The 18,805-nt window shown below is 38.4% G+C and overlaps 1 protein-coding gene across 11 annotated transcripts in view; it reads right to left on the bottom strand.

Moving 5' to 3' along the window:
* The window catches only part of GRIP1 (glutamate receptor interacting protein 1), a 323,862-nt gene that overhangs the window by 80,742 nt on the left and 224,315 nt on the right, over positions 1 to 18,805 (bottom strand). For 10 of the 11 annotated variants that reach the window (XM_032105201.1, XM_032105206.1, XM_032105209.1 and 7 more), the window contains 2 exons: positions 2,779 to 2,914; positions 1,681 to 1,826 (listed from right to left, as the gene is read on the bottom strand). In XM_032105201.1, coding sequence (XP_031961092.1) covers positions 1,681 to 1,826; positions 2,779 to 2,914 — 282 coding nt within the window. Of the gene's footprint in view, positions 1 to 1,680; positions 1,827 to 2,778; positions 2,915 to 4,678; positions 4,716 to 18,805 lie in introns of those variants that run through there. The other variant, XM_032105207.1, reaches the window with a different exon arrangement.

The following is an 18,805-nucleotide window of genomic DNA, read 5'->3' as shown; positions in this document are numbered from 1 at the left end:
GCTCTGAAACTATGATAGTCCTCTCTCTGAGGGAGCAAGCATGGGAACAACAGCAGAATTTCATTATGTAAGGGGCCGGGAAGGAAGTGCCAGGATTTCTCCATGACTTACTGGAAAACTTACGTGTATGACAAATGCAGTGTGCTTAGCTTGCTCACTGGTAGTTCATGGAAACAACTAGACTGCTAATTATCTCCAACTTTATTATCTATGCTTGTATGAAGAGGCTGGAAATTCCAAGGACTTAAAGAAAAAGTTACAAATGCTGCTGTAATTTAGCACGTGAAAATCCAGTCTCAGTGGACAAGAGTGGCACATATGCTAAAAGAGGATGAAAACAAAAGAAAGCCCAGTTGAATAAATGCAAAACAAATAATGCTGGTAAAACAATTACATCCGCAGCAAAGTAATGCTGAACTCAGCTGATTAATTCAGATACTGTGCTTCAGAATATGAAGTTCCTTCAGCACATGCAAACGCTAGTAGACACAGGACACTCAAAAATTTTCAACATGCTTGTCAGGAGGTCCTAAAAACAACCAAACATGTAACTAGACTAACCCCCAGCTGGTAGAAAGCAGTGGGGAAGTTCATCAGCTTCTGAGCACCAAGGACAGTGATGGATTTTTTTGGATTCTATTGCACGGAAACTTTAAGGAGACAAGGGCTTCCCAGTTGGCACCTGAGATTTTTCTGGCCAAACACCAGAAAAGCACATCTTCTGCCCTCCAGTGAGCAGTATGAATGAACACACACTCTTTCAAGGGTGTGCCTGGTGCAGCCCCTCGGTGCCAGTCAGACACCTGACACTCCTTCACTTTAGGTCCCAGGTTTCCAACTCACTGTTCCTCTGGCTTCCACTTCATACCTGATAGACTTGATTCACACTGATCTTCTCCTACAGACACACTGTTACAGACACAAGCACAGACAGAGCAAAGGAGAGGCAAGGGAAACATTCAGTCGCACTCTGTAACTTTGATGTGAGCATAAACTCGTATTTTGAAGAAAATCCTGCTCAGTGAGAAGTCCTTGTTTCGGTCACACAATTCTTGCAAGTTCATGTATCCTCATGGCCTACCCCACTGTGTCTTTTGCTCTAGAAATGAAATTTTGCCTGAAAGTCGTGTCAGAAAAGACTGGAGAAGTCCCAAAGGATGTTCACCTGGGAGAGAGGGATGGTGTTGCAAGTGGAGAGAAAGAAGGAAAAAGCAGAGGCAGGACTAGCAAATACTCACTGGTCTCATCTCAGAAGATCTTTTGGTAAAGAGAAAGATTTGCTTGCCCTGGAATCTACTTAATCTAATTTCCAGTATTCAAAAGTGCAAAGAAGCAAACAAAAATCCCCAAAACAAAACCCAACCAAACAACCCAAACCAACCAAACAAAAAACAACCCTCACCCGCAGAAAACCACAAACCAACAAAAAGTGGAGATTGATAACTCTGCTCTGTTGTTGGTGGGATTCTGCTTCTAAAACATCTGAGAGCATCCCTCTGTAGTGCCAGTTCTTTTGCACTGCTTCAATGCTCTGTGATAAGCCGCAGGAAAAAACAAAATTAAAAATAGAAAATTAAAAAACAACCACTACCAAAATGACTATCACCAACCATACCCATCTCACTGCTGACTACGTCTGCTATTCTGCATAGGTTTTCAGTTTGCTCTGAAATTACTTACAGACTGGAGGCAGCTCATACTCCACTTCTAACACAACCCTTTCACCAACATTCTTGAGCAGGCTGATGATCTCATCATGGCGAAATTTGGTCAGGTTGATTCCATTCACAGATTTGATGTAGTCCCCTACATCCAGCTGGTCACTCCTAAGGAAAAGTATATATTCCTTTTGTGAAAGACAGATCTGCTGGACCAACCTAAATCCTTTAAACTACTGCTTAGTGATTGTAAGAAATATTTTTTCCATTAATCTAGATTAAAACGAGTTCATATTTCTAACAGAAAGTGGCATTTTAAGATCTAAATCTACTCTAGCTTGTTAAATATTAAAAAACATTGTTGCATTATTCATTTCTGAGGTACAAAACCAGCTGCACAATAAATGAGTTGGATGATTTGACTGGTTTGGGCATAGGATCTGGGAAGTCATCTTCTTCATGGCCCCATCCTTGTCTCTCTCTTTGGGAAATGTCCAAAACCAATTTTTTTTTTTTTTTGGACATTGGTTGCATCCACAGCTAACATAACATCAACAGGAGATGGGCCGCAGCCCAAAAGCCTAAGTTCTGCTCAGTTACTTGGGATGATTTATCTCAACCCTCATCTTTTGACTTGTCTCACTCATGATTAACAGCTTTTTTTCTTTCCACTATAGTAGTAAGCAAGGTACCTATGACTTTAGAGTCTTTTTAATCTCAGAGCTATCTAATGAAGAGTTAAAAAAAAATTAAATTATGGCAGCACTCTCATTTGTTTTTCCATTTTGGTTTTTTTCCCCTCAGTATGTTATGCTACTTCACTCAAGTTTTTGTTCAAAGATAAAAAAATAGATAAATAAAACATACAAAATTTAGAAAAAATCTCATGAGGATTATGACAACTTTCAAAGATCTCACTGGTATTTCTAGTTTTTATCAAAGTAGCCTTGAGCAAAAAGAAGGACCAGCTGTTGCCATTTCCCTCTGAGGTTCTCCAGTGTGACAGGCTGCCATTATAGATGCATCAGTCACATATTTTTTAGGTGACCTTTCTGATGCAGCACATATTTCTGAAACAATCACATCGTATAATGCATTTTGTAGCTTGAGATGTGGTTACCTAGCAGCGATTCCTCCTTGACGAAGGTTAGATACTCTTGGTTTCCCATCCTTGTCGATACCACCCGATACTGTGAGCCCTAGGGTGGTGCCTTCTTTTTTCATTAATTCAACTATTGTTGAGCCCTTGAATTCCTCTGTTGAAAGAAAATTATTCACATTATTAAAATTTAAGTAGTAACACAGATGTTGCCTTTCTAGTATATAACCTTTTTCCCAAGAAAATCACTTTGTGTTAATAAGAAATAACATGTACATCTGGAGGTTTTTTATGTTGCAATTCACAAGTTCTGTCCACAAGGCCCTGCATATAGATAAATCTTGAGCCATATGTTCTGTAAAAGGTTATTAAAAACTACACCAATGTGCTAGTATACTATACAGAGCCCATAAATATGAAGTCTGGGAACACTTATAACTAAAGGTACTTGTTTCACATTTTAAAAAAGCTGTCTTTTCTCATTTTCTGCTCTCTCCCTCTGACCTCTGTGTTTTATAATGCAGTTCAACTGATTAAATAGAAGGCTAAAACACACAATGATAGAACAGAACTATAATTTTAGGTTCAGACTCACTTTGAGGCCACTATCAGAAGTCAGTGTTAATAGAAACAATTGAACATAACAAGAATGCAGACAGAGATACATCAGATCTTAACAGTTTTATTCCTTATTCTTACATAAATATAGTTCCACTGCAACTCTCTGCAATCTCTGTGGAACAGGTATAAAGTAAGTGAAGGGCTTTCATAGTCATTAAGTGTTAATAAAATTTCCCTCACATGCTAAAACACCCTCTCTTCTGCAGTTTCGCCATTCTTGGAAAATGGTAAGTTAATTCCACAGACCTCAACAAAGGCAGGTCACATGCAACAAAAAGCCTGAAACTTTCAGAAAGAGATATCCTTATTGCACATGGGTGGACAAGGTAATCTACGTATGCATAGTTTCAGCAGGACTGCAACTCTCTGGAAAGCCACATGTCCACTGTTTCCAGTCAGGGAAGATCTAGTAAAACCACCAGCTGCCCAGGTATTCTGGAAAGATACATGAAATCCTAAAGATCCACTAAAATCCTGGAAGGATCATCCATCTCAGGACCATCCTTTTCAGTACTAATGTGCAGCTTTTAGGTGAATTGATCAGATACAAACATCATATATGCACTGCAAACAAACAGTATGTCTGCACTGCACTAGCAAGTTTGCTGTTGCAGCATGAGATGTAAAGATGAAAAGCCACCCAAAAACCAAGCAAGGTCCTTGTATATATTCAAATGTTCACCAGTAAGTGTAGAGGTAGCACTATATAAAAAGCAACAAGACTCTATCAAGGTCATTCCACATGACTGAGGAGATGATTTAATACATTTCACCTTATGATGAAGAACTGCTGCCCTGAACTGCCAAGAATTGCCAAGCCACCACCACTACCTCTGTATTTGAGGAAATGGTGGCAGACAGAGGAAATCACTCAGAAGAGACTCCAGTCCTGGTGCACAGGCCTGCAATTGCTGGTAGTACTTCTAATAGGAATCTTTTTCTGAGGTGGCATCATCCTCTGCTCCTGTGCTCTTTCCAAGGTGGCTGACGGGCTCTTCTATCTATTCTAGCTGATGACAACCTCACTTCAGTTATTCACATTTTTACCATTATATAGCATGACTTATATGCCTGGACAAGAATTCTTCTATGCTTATAAAGCTTCTACTACAACAAAATTCTGCAATGCATTCAGCAGCACAGGTTGTCAGAAGCAGACAATAGCATAGCTAACCGGTGCATTCTCCAACTTGGCTGACACCAAAACCACCATTTGGTACCATCTGGAAGCTGCTGAGCTTCCATAATGTTTGCTCACATCTGGCCTTTTTGACAGTTCAGAAAGAACAGATGCGATTACCTGCTTCTGAACATGTAGACATGGTGCATAGCTGTAGAGATGCTGTGGACCAAAATGCTGCTTTCAGTTTTATAAAAACCTGTAAGTATTCATAATGAATACAAGAGTTAGCCACGGTACTTACTGCAACTAAAAATACTGTACTTTTGCACCCAGGATGCAACCTCAGGTGCTCTGCCAGTGTGTGACACATGTTTATTCAGGGTTTACTCAACCATGACATCAGAAGTCAAAGAAAATTACCCTCTCTTCCCTCCTCCCAAACTGAATCCTTCCTTTTTAATTCTCAGTAGTACAATCTGGCTTTCAGGAACTATCTAAGATTTATTTTTTTAAACAAATACTTTGTCATAATGCATATACAGGACATAAAGAATGCATTGCACTGCAATGCAATGCCTAATCTTTTGCCATAGCATAATACTGTCGTGTTTTGATCTTTTACATAGGTTACATGACTCTGCAATCCAATGCTGGGCAATACTCTGCTGCCTGAAGTGCCATGTGGAACAGGTGATCCAAGCAGTATTTTAAGCAGGCTAACAATTATACAATTCCCTTCAGCTACTGGGATGGAAAAGTGATGACCAGGCTCGTTCCTTCTCACCATATAGTATGACAAATTTCTGTTTACTTCTGCCAAACAATGACTTCTAGACACTCTTCCTTGGTAGGCAGGAGGGAGGGATGCACCAGCACTGTAAGGGAAGGGTGGTGTGAAGTGCTCATTGCACACTGACAGATAAGCTCATCTAGGCATGCACAACAGTTTCATTAGGTTTGCTGCTCTGAAGGATTTTGTAGCTTTTGTTGTACATAATCGTATCAGGAAGAAATTAAACTACCTAAGCTGGTTTTGCTTATAAGAGACTGTTATCCCTGGAAGTGCTCTGAACCAGGCCCATTCGATACCCCCATCATTCTGTTTTTCATCTTTGCTTTCTTAAATTGCACATGATTACTGTTCCTATAATGCTATATATGACATGCTTACTCATCTGTATTGCTTTGGCGTTATTATTACAGACTAATCCCACTGGAGTATTACTGAAATGCCCAATATCAGAACAACCCTGGGACTTCATTTCCAATCCAACCGCATCTGTATGTGCTATTCCCCAACTAATGCAAGGTCAGTCTCTATTTCCTAGTTAAGAGAATGCTATGTTACAATTTGAGGGTAAAAAAGCAAACTACTTCATGTATCACCTCACTCATAATTCATTACTTATGCCAACCAGCAAACTCCTAATTAGTTAGAAGTCTCTGGAGTCTGTTCTTTCCTACATGTACTCCCACACTGCTAATAATATTAGCATAGCCAGCATCAGAAGGGAAAGCACAGAAGTTATTTCCATACATTTTATGAATCCACCCTGGGATTTGCCTTCCCTCAGCCTATGAAGGGTCTTGGCACTGCCTCAGGACTTCCATTGCTTCCTGCTGTTGCAGGGACAATCCCAGGTACATGCCTGTCCATGCTGCACCAGCCACCCTACACTTTCTTGGCATCCACCTACCTCTGGTATGAGGTTCAGGAATCGCGCTGAATCTTGGAGATACTCGGCAAGGGGAGCACAAATATGCACACTTGCACACACAGACAGACATGAGATGAAAAAGAAAGGTCTCTGCTCCAAAGAGCTTCCTCTAGATCTCCAGTTCTGTAAGGAGGATACACAGCAGCTGAATTCTAAAGAAAACATTACAGTGCTGCTGTTTTCTAAATTCCTGGTCTGGATGCTTCTCTCAGGCTTGCTGCTGCAATATCATGACTGCATGTGCCTGACTGGCAGCTGGGTCAGCTGGTGCATTAACACTATGATCTGCCCCGCAGCCTGGAAGACTACAGGGATACTCAATGTAGCACAAGAAAGCTTCAAAAATAAGCAGATACTCAAAAGACTGGGTAAATCTTACTGTGAGAAGATGAATACATGGAACAACTTGCAGGTAGGTAAAGACAAAGAAATACCATGATTAATTTTTCTTCAAGAATAATAGCAACATAGTATTTTATATGTGAGCAGACTTTTTGTCATTTTCTGCTTTTTAGTGTATGTAAATAATATCTTTCAATGAATAAATAGCATTGAAAATAAATTCTCATGAGACTTAAGGACCTGGAATATATTCACTTCATCAAAAAGAAAAGTGAATACTAGATGACAGAAAAGATTTTTTCACAGAAAAATATTTGAAAACTGAGAGAACTCTCAGTCAAAAGTTTTATCATTTATTTTCTATATTACTACAATTTTATATCTTAGTGTACACATTAAAGTAAAACTCAAAAATATTTGCCTTCATATTCAGATATTGAAATGTGAAAATTTCATTTTAAAACCCCAAAAATGTCTAAAATCTACACAATCAGTTCAAGTGCTTGCTTCTATTCTCCACCTAGTGAATGTGTTAAGTGCAGCTGGAACAGGGCATAAATGGAACTGGACCTAAAAGTAAAAAAAAAACAAAACTGCTGTTATTGACATTTTCCTACCAAAACCACATATAATTAATAAGTAATTGGTAAGTTTGCTGAAAATATAGTGAATGCTGTCCTTGAATGGATTTTCTCTTGTATGTCAGCAGAAATTCTGCAGAGAAAACACTTTGCTTTACATCCCACTTGGCATCTCACGGCTTAGTAAGAAATCACATAAAGATAAAGTCAATTCTTAGGGAAAAGACAGCAGTTTGTTATACTGGAGACATCACATTTACTCAGTGTTTCAAGTCCTGTGATACATGTTTCAAGTCCTGTGGGTACATGTATTTCTCTTAGTGTAACAAGAGGAATGTCAAGAGATGATGAACAGTCCATTCCTTGTTGCCCTTTTCCTGACTGGCTGTCACTAACTTTTAAACATCCAAATTTCTATCAAAAACAAGCAAACAAAAGCACATCAGTGAAGAGAGTCTGAAGACATGAAGCTGGTCACAGCCTGCTCTGTGGCCTCCCCTCCAGCCTGTGGAGAGACAATCCCCAAACCAGTCCTAGTTCATAACCCAGCAACCCCCAGTGGAAGACAAACTGGTATGAGGTGCAGCAGAGCACATCTGTACGGCACAACAGACCACAGTTACCAACAAGACTGTAAATTTAAAACACTGCCAATGCAGGCTGCCTTGGGTCAGCAGCCAAGTTAATCTGTATAAATGTACAGGTGAAATGTTGTGCCATTTTTAGTGAAAGCAAAGGAGATAGGTAAGGCTAAGACGCTTGCAAAAAACTGTCTAAAACAGATCCAGTTTATACCAACAGCTGTTCTGGTTGTGAACAGGGCATTAGATGATCTCCTTTTTACCTTTTTCTTTTTTTTTTTTTTTCAGCTATAAGAGCATCTACAAGATGACTTTGCCATTGCAAAAATATTACCTAAAAACCAAATACCTTTCACCAGTGCTTATAGACTAGAAAAAGTCTGCCTAGCATGACACAGAAAAGGAAATAAGGATATTTTATGATCCATCACAAGCAGTGATATCCAGGACATGATCACTTAACTCACTGAAAACACCAGGCCTGCACAACACAGCAGCAAAGTTCACACCTGGGTTCATTGGTTGCCTGTCTAAAATGAGCTTAGCTCTTGTGCTATTTGGTTTTGGGTACATTTTTCATATTCACAGAATCCTTGGCAGCCAACACTCCCTAAATTCCAGTTGAGACATTCAGCAAAGGTGGTCTTCAATTTAACCACAAATGTAAGCCTCATATTTGAAATTCTGTTTCTAACAAAAGTACCAGAATTTAATATAAATATCCCAAGCCTGAAATCAAATAACCACCAGAAAGCCAGTTGCAGGCAAAAAAAGGCTCTTAATTCTTAATTAAAGAACCTCACCAATTTCTTAGCAGAGGAGTATTGGAAGAAACACCTGATATATGACACAGTTATCAATGCACACTACAGTAACTTCAGTAATTACATTTCAGGAGTGAACAATGACTGGAGTAAACCATTATTACCTTCCCAGGGCTTAATATTTGCATTCCACAGCCTACAGTGCAGTCCTAGTGCTTCTGGGACTGGCAGCAGCACGGCCGTGCTACCAAGGGCACATGCTCAAGGTAGAACATCCTGCTTGTGTCTGAATCCACTCCTTGTAGACAGGAGCAGTACAGAACATTTGCAGAAAGTTAAAAAAAAGTGTGGCATGGTGTAAAATCAGTTTTCACATTAAAGCAACCTCACACAGAAAAGAGAAGAATGACCTCTGTAAAGTCAACTTACAAGGGATGGCTTCACCTGAGGATGCAGACAAAGGCTGCTTTGAACTTAGAGGGAAAAGTGTAAGAGGCAGAGAGGTTTCTCCAGGCAAACTGTGGCAGATATGCACAGATATAAAACAGGAGATGGATGGCCACATGTCTAGATGCTTTTTCAAGCCAGACAAGTGCTGGTGAGGGAACAACAGGCTTTTGGGTCCTCTGGACAGTCCTGCTGGCAAAAATTCCACAATGAAAGCGGTTTTGAGCATGTTTTTTTGTTTTGTTCTCTTGTATTGAATTGTACAATAATGCCAGAAAACAAACCAAGAATAGATGTTAATACTCCACATCCTCCCAAATATACCAAGTACTATCAGCCTAAAATTATTCACGACATTGACAGATACTGTGCAAAGAGATCAACTTGAGTTATCTCAATACAGATGATGGCATCTGATTCTTCTAAGAGCTGAGGCTATTACGAATTTTTGTCAGTGAACACTTCTGAATTCTTTTTCTGTACTGTTTTTTGCTCTACATCAAGGACTGGAAATATCAGGCTAAACACAATCATTCTCTATTTATAATCCCTGAGCAGAGAAATTCAATTAGAGGAAAAATTATTTAAAAAATTATAAACCATTAAAACATTTGGCTTCAGTAAATTTGAATACTTTAATATATTACTGTAAGAATATCCAGATTTAGTTAAATCACAACAACAAAACCTTTTCTTTTCTTGTATTATTACCTACAAAAAAGATACTTTTATCCCTGACATGCCACCTTGCAGCATTGCAAACTACAAACTTGTTCAGTGATGTACTCAGTGAAAACACGTTTATTCCTTAAGCTAGCTGGGAAGTTCTAGTGTTTTAATCGATGGCTTTTTTGAGAGCATATCTACACTATGCATTGATCACTACCCGCATGCTTGAAAATTTGCAACCATCAACTTCCTTATCTTCAGATGAGGACCAGTTCCACCTTGAGGCACTTGCCTTAATAACGTTCAAGCATTTTTTTGCTTCCTCACGATCTATGATGGCAGTCAAATTCCTGAACATCTGTTGGGTCCAGAGCAGCTCACTAAACTGTCAAGGTGGAGCTTTCTGAAGCAAAGACATTGGAAGGTAAAAACAAGCACAGTGATGAATGACTTGATGGTCTCAACCTTCACCTTTTCAGCAGACATGGCAGGGCTTCCAGAGCTCGAACTTCCTTGCTTCCACACCATATCACTGTTGGCTTCTGTGGAGTATAAGTAGTAGAAGGTACTTTGGAGCTGAAAGTTATACCCTTAGTTATCTCAAATTTGTACCTCCCACATGAAACAAGTATCTCCTTTTGAAAATTTTGATCATGCGATAAGCAACAGAATCTTAAACTCAAGAATGACTTGTGCATTGGAAGTGCTACCCTGAACTCCTCTGCATGTCTCTGTTGACACCATTGATGAAGAGAGGACTGAGCTCCATGACATTAGTCTTTTCTACGTTTCTGTCTGAATGGGATAAAGGCTTCATTAACCCTCCTCCTTCGCTAGTAGAAATTGTACTGTGCAGAACAGCACAGAACTTTGACACTAATTTAGATTTATAAAACTTTTTCCCATAATTCTGATTAATTCACCTCCAACTTCCTCTTAATTTCTTTTTAACAGGAAATTAACACCAAGAGAACTCTTGATAATTTGTGTTGCTTTGCACTGATGTGTCACTACTTACAAAAACACAGCCTGACTGTAGCAGTTTCTCTGCTTTCTACAGTTACCAAAAGGGATCAGGCAGGATTGATTACAGGATTGATTGCATTTGTACATTTCAAGGCAGGAAGGAACCACTGAAAACAATTCTCTCGCTCATCTCCTGAGCAACACAAGCAGAGAAACTTGATATGGCAGTATCTCCACCTACAGATCACCTTTTAGAAAGATATCCAGGCTTTGAAAGCATCACATGATGGAAAATCTGCTACATGTGTAGGCAATGTCTATCTGAACTGGGAGTAGACAAGCCTTCAAGACCAAGATCTCATTGTAGTACCACTATTACACTCAGGATGTCCCTGCAGATACAGAACTGTAACCTCTGATCAAATCACTTCTTAGTCTTCTTTCCCTTTTAGATTAAGAACTGTCTGAACTGCTTAGGTTTATATTTAAGACATCTTTTGCAACAATGTTTTAACATCCTACAGCTACAGGTAAATTTTAGCAATAGTGTCAGTAAATCACATTTCTCCATTTGAGCTGTCATTTATTTTTCCTACCATACCTTGCACTGCCTGTCATGATCTACAGTTGCTATATAATTTAACACTTTAGTTAACACAAGACAGCGGTTTTCCCTTTTTATGACATGGAGCTCCAATCACTAGTGTCATGGCAAAACCGAAGCAGCAAGGATTAGAAAAGGATATAGTAATGATGTCACTCCTTTTCAGATAAACTATTCAAATAGCAGGTAGTGAATTTTCAAATATTTGAAATTGGGAGGAATGGGCCTGCAGAACTTTTCCTAGTGCTTGGATTAAGGAACAGATATTTAAGTTTTTAGGGGTCATATATGTCTTTGTTCGTAGAACAGATACAGCTGAATGATACGCACACCCTATCTTTCGCCTTGGTAGTACTGAGGGAGACTCAGCACGACGAAAGGGTTTATTGAAGTCTCTGTGTAGAAGATTAGGCTATCCTTGAAAAGATGAGACACGGATGAGAAAAATGAGAAATATGGAAAACGGGAGTGAATGCTTCCTACACATTTTACCTTTTGTCCTTTGTGCTCAGTGACCACTGATATCTTTATGGTTTGCTTACTCTTCACCTTTGTGGAAAACCCCAACCCAGAAATGCTGACCTCTGGAAGACGGTAGTCCAAAAACAGGCTGAATGAATACATCACTACAAATGGCTGAAAAAGTGATCTGTCAATGACTCATTCTTTTTGTATACTTCAATCTGATATAAAAGTGAAGTTCCAAGGATGGCTTAAGGGGTGATTGAATATGCAACCTGACAAATAGGATACACTGGTATTTTACTAGGTTTCTATAGTAAAAGAAAAAAAGGTGCCTGTCACAAAAGGATCATTAACTTACTCAATATTCAAGATGAAGAAAAAATACAGTTAGAGCGGTTAAAGAACTGCAAATAAGCTACTGGCTTATATTAAAATTTACCAAAGCACAGACATAGTGATGATTTTAGCTATCAATAAACATTTAAAATTCACGAGAATTTACTATTCCTGTAAAATAAGAGCTGCCAACATGGCGGGGGGGGGGGAAAGGGAAAAAAAGAAAAGGAATAATTCAGGCATTTCCTGGCTGCTAACCTGTGCTCTGGAACTCTCTAATCAATCTCTGTACTTATTCCCTGAAGTTTAATGTATGCATAATGAACTAATGGCAAAGAGGAATGAAGAAAGATGCCTTCATTTGCATGAACTAGCTTATTAGACAGTCAAGCTCGCTGAACAAATCACTGCAGTGAAACAGCAAAATACCTAGCTGCAAGAATCTGCCTATGTGATTTCTTTTTTCATCTAAGTTGTCACCATATCCCATTGAATTAGCACAGAAACTGAGAGGGCATCATATTAGCACGTAGTGACATTGCACATATTAGCCCATGAGACAATAGGAACATTTCACATCTTCAGGTCACTTCAAGAAGGTGTTTGTAGGTCTTTGCAAAAATCTAAATGTGATATCAGCATAAGAGGCTTACACTATCCCAGAGCAGCCTCATTATTATATGTGACAGGAAAAAAAGACTTTGCTCTGTCAAACTCCAAAATATGACGTAAGTTTCACAGTAAAGTTTTTGGCTTTTCTTTCAACATTTATTCTTATCCTTCCAGAAACTTCCGGTGAAAAGGAACAAAGATTACACCTACCCTCCTCTCCAAAAACATTAAGACATATTAACTGTATATTCTGGTTCACCTCTACTTCAAAAACACATCGTGTCTGTTGGGTCTATTGTGAAGTCCTTCTCCTCTTTCGGAGACCAAGAGGTTAAAACAGACAGGAAAATGTTTATATGAGTTGAAGAAATAGCTATAATCTTCCAATAGAATGAAACAGATAAAGATTCAGCTAAACAGTACTACCTGGAGGCTTTGATGACATCTTTCATTCCAAGCACAGTGCAATGTACAGAATCTCAACAAAGATGCAAATGGAGAAACTGCTAACACAACTCAAAACACACTTGTTGAAAAAACACTTATTTTAAAGTAAGACTGTCTGTGAAAACGAGCTGTCACTTAATAAAGGCTGTTCTTAAACAGAAGGAAACTGCAGCATGTGAGCACTTCTTCAGGTTGCTGACTCCATGCAAACAATTCACAAGATGTGTTTGTCTCTCTTTTTTTCTCCTCTGCTGTTAAAGGATATACTGCCAGCATTTTAAAAGGAAGTATTTAAATTTAGAATTATTTTAAGTTTACAAAAATCAGTTAAGGAACCTACCAGGCCTTTCTCAATACAGAGGCTTCAGAGCAGAGATCTTCTGCTACCTTTTACAGTAAAATTTGTTAACCAGAACTAGAGGAAAAGTTATGGAAAAACTGTATTTTAATATTTCATATGGTTCCAGGTTGCTGTAAAACTTCTCTAAGTTACACAAACAAGTGCATTCTGAAACTTTTTTCTTCTCCAGATAAAATATGTGGTGTTTTTGAAATAAAACAAACTTCTGCTCCCTGTGGTCTTACCAAATGTCAATAAAAGAGTCTTTGCTCCAGTTTTTCTTTCCCTTCTTGATTTACCAAAGGCTGTAACAGGTCTGTACATTCGTATTTTCCTCAGTGAAGACCCACAGCTTATGATGGAGATAGAGATACAAGCCTAATGTTAGCTGCTACAATCTCGTAAGACTGTTTGGTACAGATTTGAGTTTATAATGCTTAATTTTAAGTATACATGAATTAGAAAAATACAAGATGATGCCCTGACATCATCTGATTCCCATGTTTTGACTACTGGTCACTGATATTTTTGTAGGGTAGTAGATATATTAAAATATGCAGCGGATCAGCATATAAAATGTTCTAGTGTCTACTCCAATTTTGTACATAGGGAAAACTGGGACTATAAAATGTATTTACAACTTGTCAAAAATACTCTGATTTTCCCAATACCCTTAACTCAGTCCATGAAAAGCATATCTTACCATACACTATAATCATATCCAGCTATCATCCTCACTGGCTAGCACTTAAGCTAGACTGACAAAACAGCTTTCCTATTATTTTCTGTGGTGTGTAATTAAGCACGTCAAGCTCCATGATTGGATAGATGTTCTCATCCACTATATGCTCTCTGTTGCACCACTACCTTTTGTTAGTGGCTAAGGAAAAAGCTCTTGGCTTTTAGTGGCCTCATAGCAGTTACGTACCGTCCTTATCATAAAACTGCAGAAGTTCCTTACTAGGTATCTGGGTTTGTAGCTACAAGTTTGTAATGACTTTAAAACATATTTGTTAAACTTTCAATTCCAGAACTAAATCTGAAATCTTTCTGAAAGAGCACACTTTTATTCCCATGTGAATATGTTAAATACAAGTTATTTAGAAATTACTAATTGTACGGGAGCATTTTCATTCTTGATAGATTTGGTCCGTTTTGTTGCAGACTTGGTATAATGGCATGATTTCCCTGTATGACCTCTATCAATTTTTACTTCTCACTTTCCTTTACAGAAGCAATATTTTGGGGTTCAATAGTCACACTGTGTTACCAGCTATGATCACTCATTGTTCGGCAGTGATATCTAAAATTCAGCTCTAACCCGTGACTCATTTTTCTATGACATTGGGTCTTTAGTATCTCAAAGGTCAATCCTCATTTTCTGTATCATTTATCCAACAAGTATTCAGGGTCACAGTGTCATCTAATATGGGAAGAAGATCTTGGCAGAACCGCGTCTCACAGTTAACTACTAAGCTGGGCTCGTTTTGCTTCACCAATAAAATCAATTAGCATTAAAGACTGGCATTTGTTCCTGCTTGGATTGATATTCACAGTGTCCTTCTACCAATGTTTTCTGTGAATAAGAGCAATGAAATCTCCTGATTTTGGCCTTGTTGCTATTTTCCCCCATTAAAATACTCCTTGTTTTGCTTTCTTGTACTCTTTTCAGGTTGGTAATAAGGGAGACTTTACTGAAGAGCAGTCTTTATGTGTCTAAGCACATAACATTAGTAGATTCTCCAAACCACACAGACAGACAGACAGACAGACATCTGCAATTTGGACAAGGACAATAAATCAAAAAAGATAAATATCTGCATTCTCCTAGCCTGCGTATCACCTATGAAGTTAAAAAAGTACCTTATTCTACCAATGTAAGAGATGTGAATGGATGTGTGCACCTCTACATAAAATCCCCAACACATGCACAGTAAATTAATTATGAAATTAAAATTGCCAGAAAGTTATTTGGGAGCCCTCCCAGGTGATCAAACCTCTCACTAGCCAGAATAATTAATACAAACCAGGAATATATAAAGAAGACAGTTTAACACAGCAGTACTTAGTACACCTTTGTACTAGTGAAGTAGTAACTGTCACTCAGATGCTTTATCTCCTTCTTTTGACACAATTCCCCAAGATTATTAGTAACAAAAAAGAGGGCAGAAAAGTCATGGCAGAGTTTTCACAACAGTTAAAGAAAAATGCCTGGGAGCAAAGACCCCCAAAGCACAAGCTGATTACTTTAACAAAGGGAAGATTAAATGGTAACTTCATAGTGAAGCGACTAAAAAGGATGAAGCGAATTTTGATGGAAAACAACTCTTCCTTACAATTGAGGTGAAGTTAAAGCTGCACATACTCAAACTAAAAATAAATGCAGAGAGTCTAACCACAAAAGGTTGTGATGGGTTTTGTATCACTGGCAACCATAAATTGAATATCCTTCTAAAATATAATTCAAATAAAAGTTGAGATACAAATAAATTCCAGGAAGTTGTATGTTTAGTTTAGACAGTCACAAATACCTCTTTTGGTCCCATAAATTCACAATAAATACATCAAAACTTGAACAGACAAGCTCTTTGTTCTACCACTGCACTTTTAAATAGCAAGGAAACAAAAGCTAGTTTGCACTGATGCTATGATAAACTTCTGGTCTACCAGATCCTACACAAACCAAACCACTTGTTTTACTCTACTGCCACTACGAGGCATGCCATCATATCTCTGTCTGCCCCACGTACCACAGATGTGGTGAGGAAGGCACATGAGCACCAGAATCTCTTTTCCTCTTTTGATTGTAAGAAATGAATAGAAAGCATGAAAATGCTATAAAGCAAACAAGCAAAGAAACAACCTTTTCTCCATCCATACAAAATACTTTGAGCCATTTCATATTGGCAAAATGGACATACAATTTTATAACAACAACAAAAAAAATTAAGATTTTTATGTATAAGTCAAGGTGTAGAGTGAGAATGAGTAGCTTTGAACCACTAATACAGTTGAAAAGAAGAGGCAAACTACTATCTGGATCTGGGGTAGCATATTTTGGTGTTATCTTTGTAGATGGTATATTATTTCCTTGCTATTTTCATGCCCTGAAATGGTAATCACTTAAGAAACTGAAAGGGATATTAAAAAAACCCCGAACAGATGGAAATTATGCATTAAGTCCTTTAAAGAGGTATTAGAAAATACATTAGGAACATTAAAAACATCAAGTTAATTATCTATAACTGTAAGAAATTATTAAGTGCAAAAAGACTCAGGCAGGCAAATGATAAAAAAATGATCTTCAACTTCTCAGATCAGACAAAACTTCCCAGACCTTAAAGGAATAAGCCTGGATTTTGTTTGCTAGTCATATGCTTCTGTCTACAGAATTGTGCAACACAGGACTTTTGAAAGAAAGCAATGCCCTTGTGGGTTCAGATCAACACTCCATCTAAACTTGCTCCATCTTGGTAAAAGCAAGAAAATGAGGTCCCATTTAGGGAGAGAATGAAAGCCAGCCTACTGTGCCCAGTCTGGTCCTGTCATAGTCCCTCGACCAGTAGTGTCACACTGGAGCATACAATGCTTCTCAGTTTTTGTAACATTTACATATGAAGCTCTTGGCAATTAATTTATTCAGTCCCTTCTGAATCCACTGACTCGGTCTGTATACATGGATTTACTGCTTACTCTTCCTCTCTAGAGATACTGGATCCATGATTGTCTCAAATGAATGATGGAGAAATTTTTTCTGTTGAATACACATTTTTCCTCCAATACAGGACTGATAACCGTATAGAGAAGAATGTTGAAATAGATTTCCACTCAGAGAAAAAGATATTGCCTGAAAATTTTTTAATACATTTCCTTACTTCTGAGCAGACTGGGGAACCTGAGTGTTTCTCATGGATCTTCTTCTCATGTACTAAGCATTTTTCTGAAGATACCCTCTTTTTTTTGCCCCAAGAAAGCCCAGCTCTGCTATCTTGTGAAAATGCAGACATTTTTCAAGAGGTCAGTATTAAATTTTAGCTTCTCAGTTGCCCAGAAGAACCTCTAGTAGCTGTAATGGGCTTCTGTATTCCACAAGGGACAGTCAGTCCGGTTTCACAAACAAAGTTTTACAACTTCTTGTAGACAGCAGTGATTATTGGGATTGGTAAATTTTATGTTCAGCCAGGAAGGGATTCTGATCAGTTGCATAATCCCAGGGTTACAAATTTCCCTGTGCTTGGCACCTCTTTCCATGACCTTTAAAGAGCATACAGTTTTCTTCCCTCTTTCCAAGCTCACCCAGCTGGTCCAGTGTCTCTTTCAGAGACTCTCTCCATGCTCCTCTTTCAAACCTAGTCCCTGACCATCTTTCTTTTCTTCCTAGTTTCTCTCTCCTCACACGTCCTCTACAGCATGCTTCCTCTTCTAACAAAAACCCTTAAAGGAAAATAAATTTTTCAACAGACATCACCAACACTTCGATTAAAATGAACAAAACCATCACAAGGGTATCCTCCCTTTGTGGAGCTTAGAGAGCATGCCAGAATCGTGCAGGAAAACAATCCTCCTGGAAGATGGAAGTCCCAACCTCAGGAGATACACTGATGCTTCCCAGCCTATTTTCAGGTTCCAAGCTCCATTAAAAAATCTGTGGTATCACCGTGACAGGAAGGCAGGTGCCAGGGACTTGTGCTTCAAGCTAATAAATGGCCAGAGGAGTTCATGCACATGCACACACTGCAAGCACATTGGCTGAGCACAGAACAATTCGGTCGGAACTGCTGTCCCTGCCCCAAAATGTGTGTGTACAACAGCTGAATTGCTGAGACAGGCTTTTTAATGACGTTATAGATACTATATGGTACATCAGCCTAGACTACATACAGCTAAACTGATTTTTCTGGAAAGAAAATGCAGCTGCAATAAATCAATACATTTTACTTTGAAATGCTAAAGGTTGGCAAAACTATATGCAATTAAATCCAAATACACGCGAATAAAGGTGTTTGGTACCATCAGCAACAAACCCTGCTACTGGCTGTGTGAATAGGGAAAATTGTTTCAAGCCAGTTGAATTTTCAGACCTTGTATCAGTTGGATATTTGAAGTGCATGTTCCTCATGTACAGTATTGCCCTTAATACATTTTCTCCTTCATGGTAAAAGGAGTCAAATGAGACTGTTCTCTATTCTAATCCTTTTCAGTATTGAAAAACACCAGCATGTAGCAGACCTGTAAAGAATATGTATAAATAAATCATCAGCAATCTCAACTAGGTAAGAACTTGTGACCTTTAATTTTCTACAAGAGACAAATTTCTTTTCAGTTTATCTGCGTATGAAACATGAATATGAAGTCATTCCAAAAAAGGTTCTTAGATGAAAAGGAGGAAGGACAAGAAAGAAATCTTCAGTACTAAGTATGTGAGACCAAAT

Source organism: Corvus moneduloides, chromosome 4, assembly GCF_009650955.1.
Source record: "Corvus moneduloides isolate bCorMon1 chromosome 4, bCorMon1.pri, whole genome shotgun sequence".
Taxonomy (NCBI): domain Eukaryota; kingdom Metazoa; phylum Chordata; class Aves; order Passeriformes; family Corvidae; genus Corvus; species Corvus moneduloides.
Note: the sequence above shows the minus strand (reverse complement) of the source record. Positions and strands in the feature narration are given on the sequence as shown.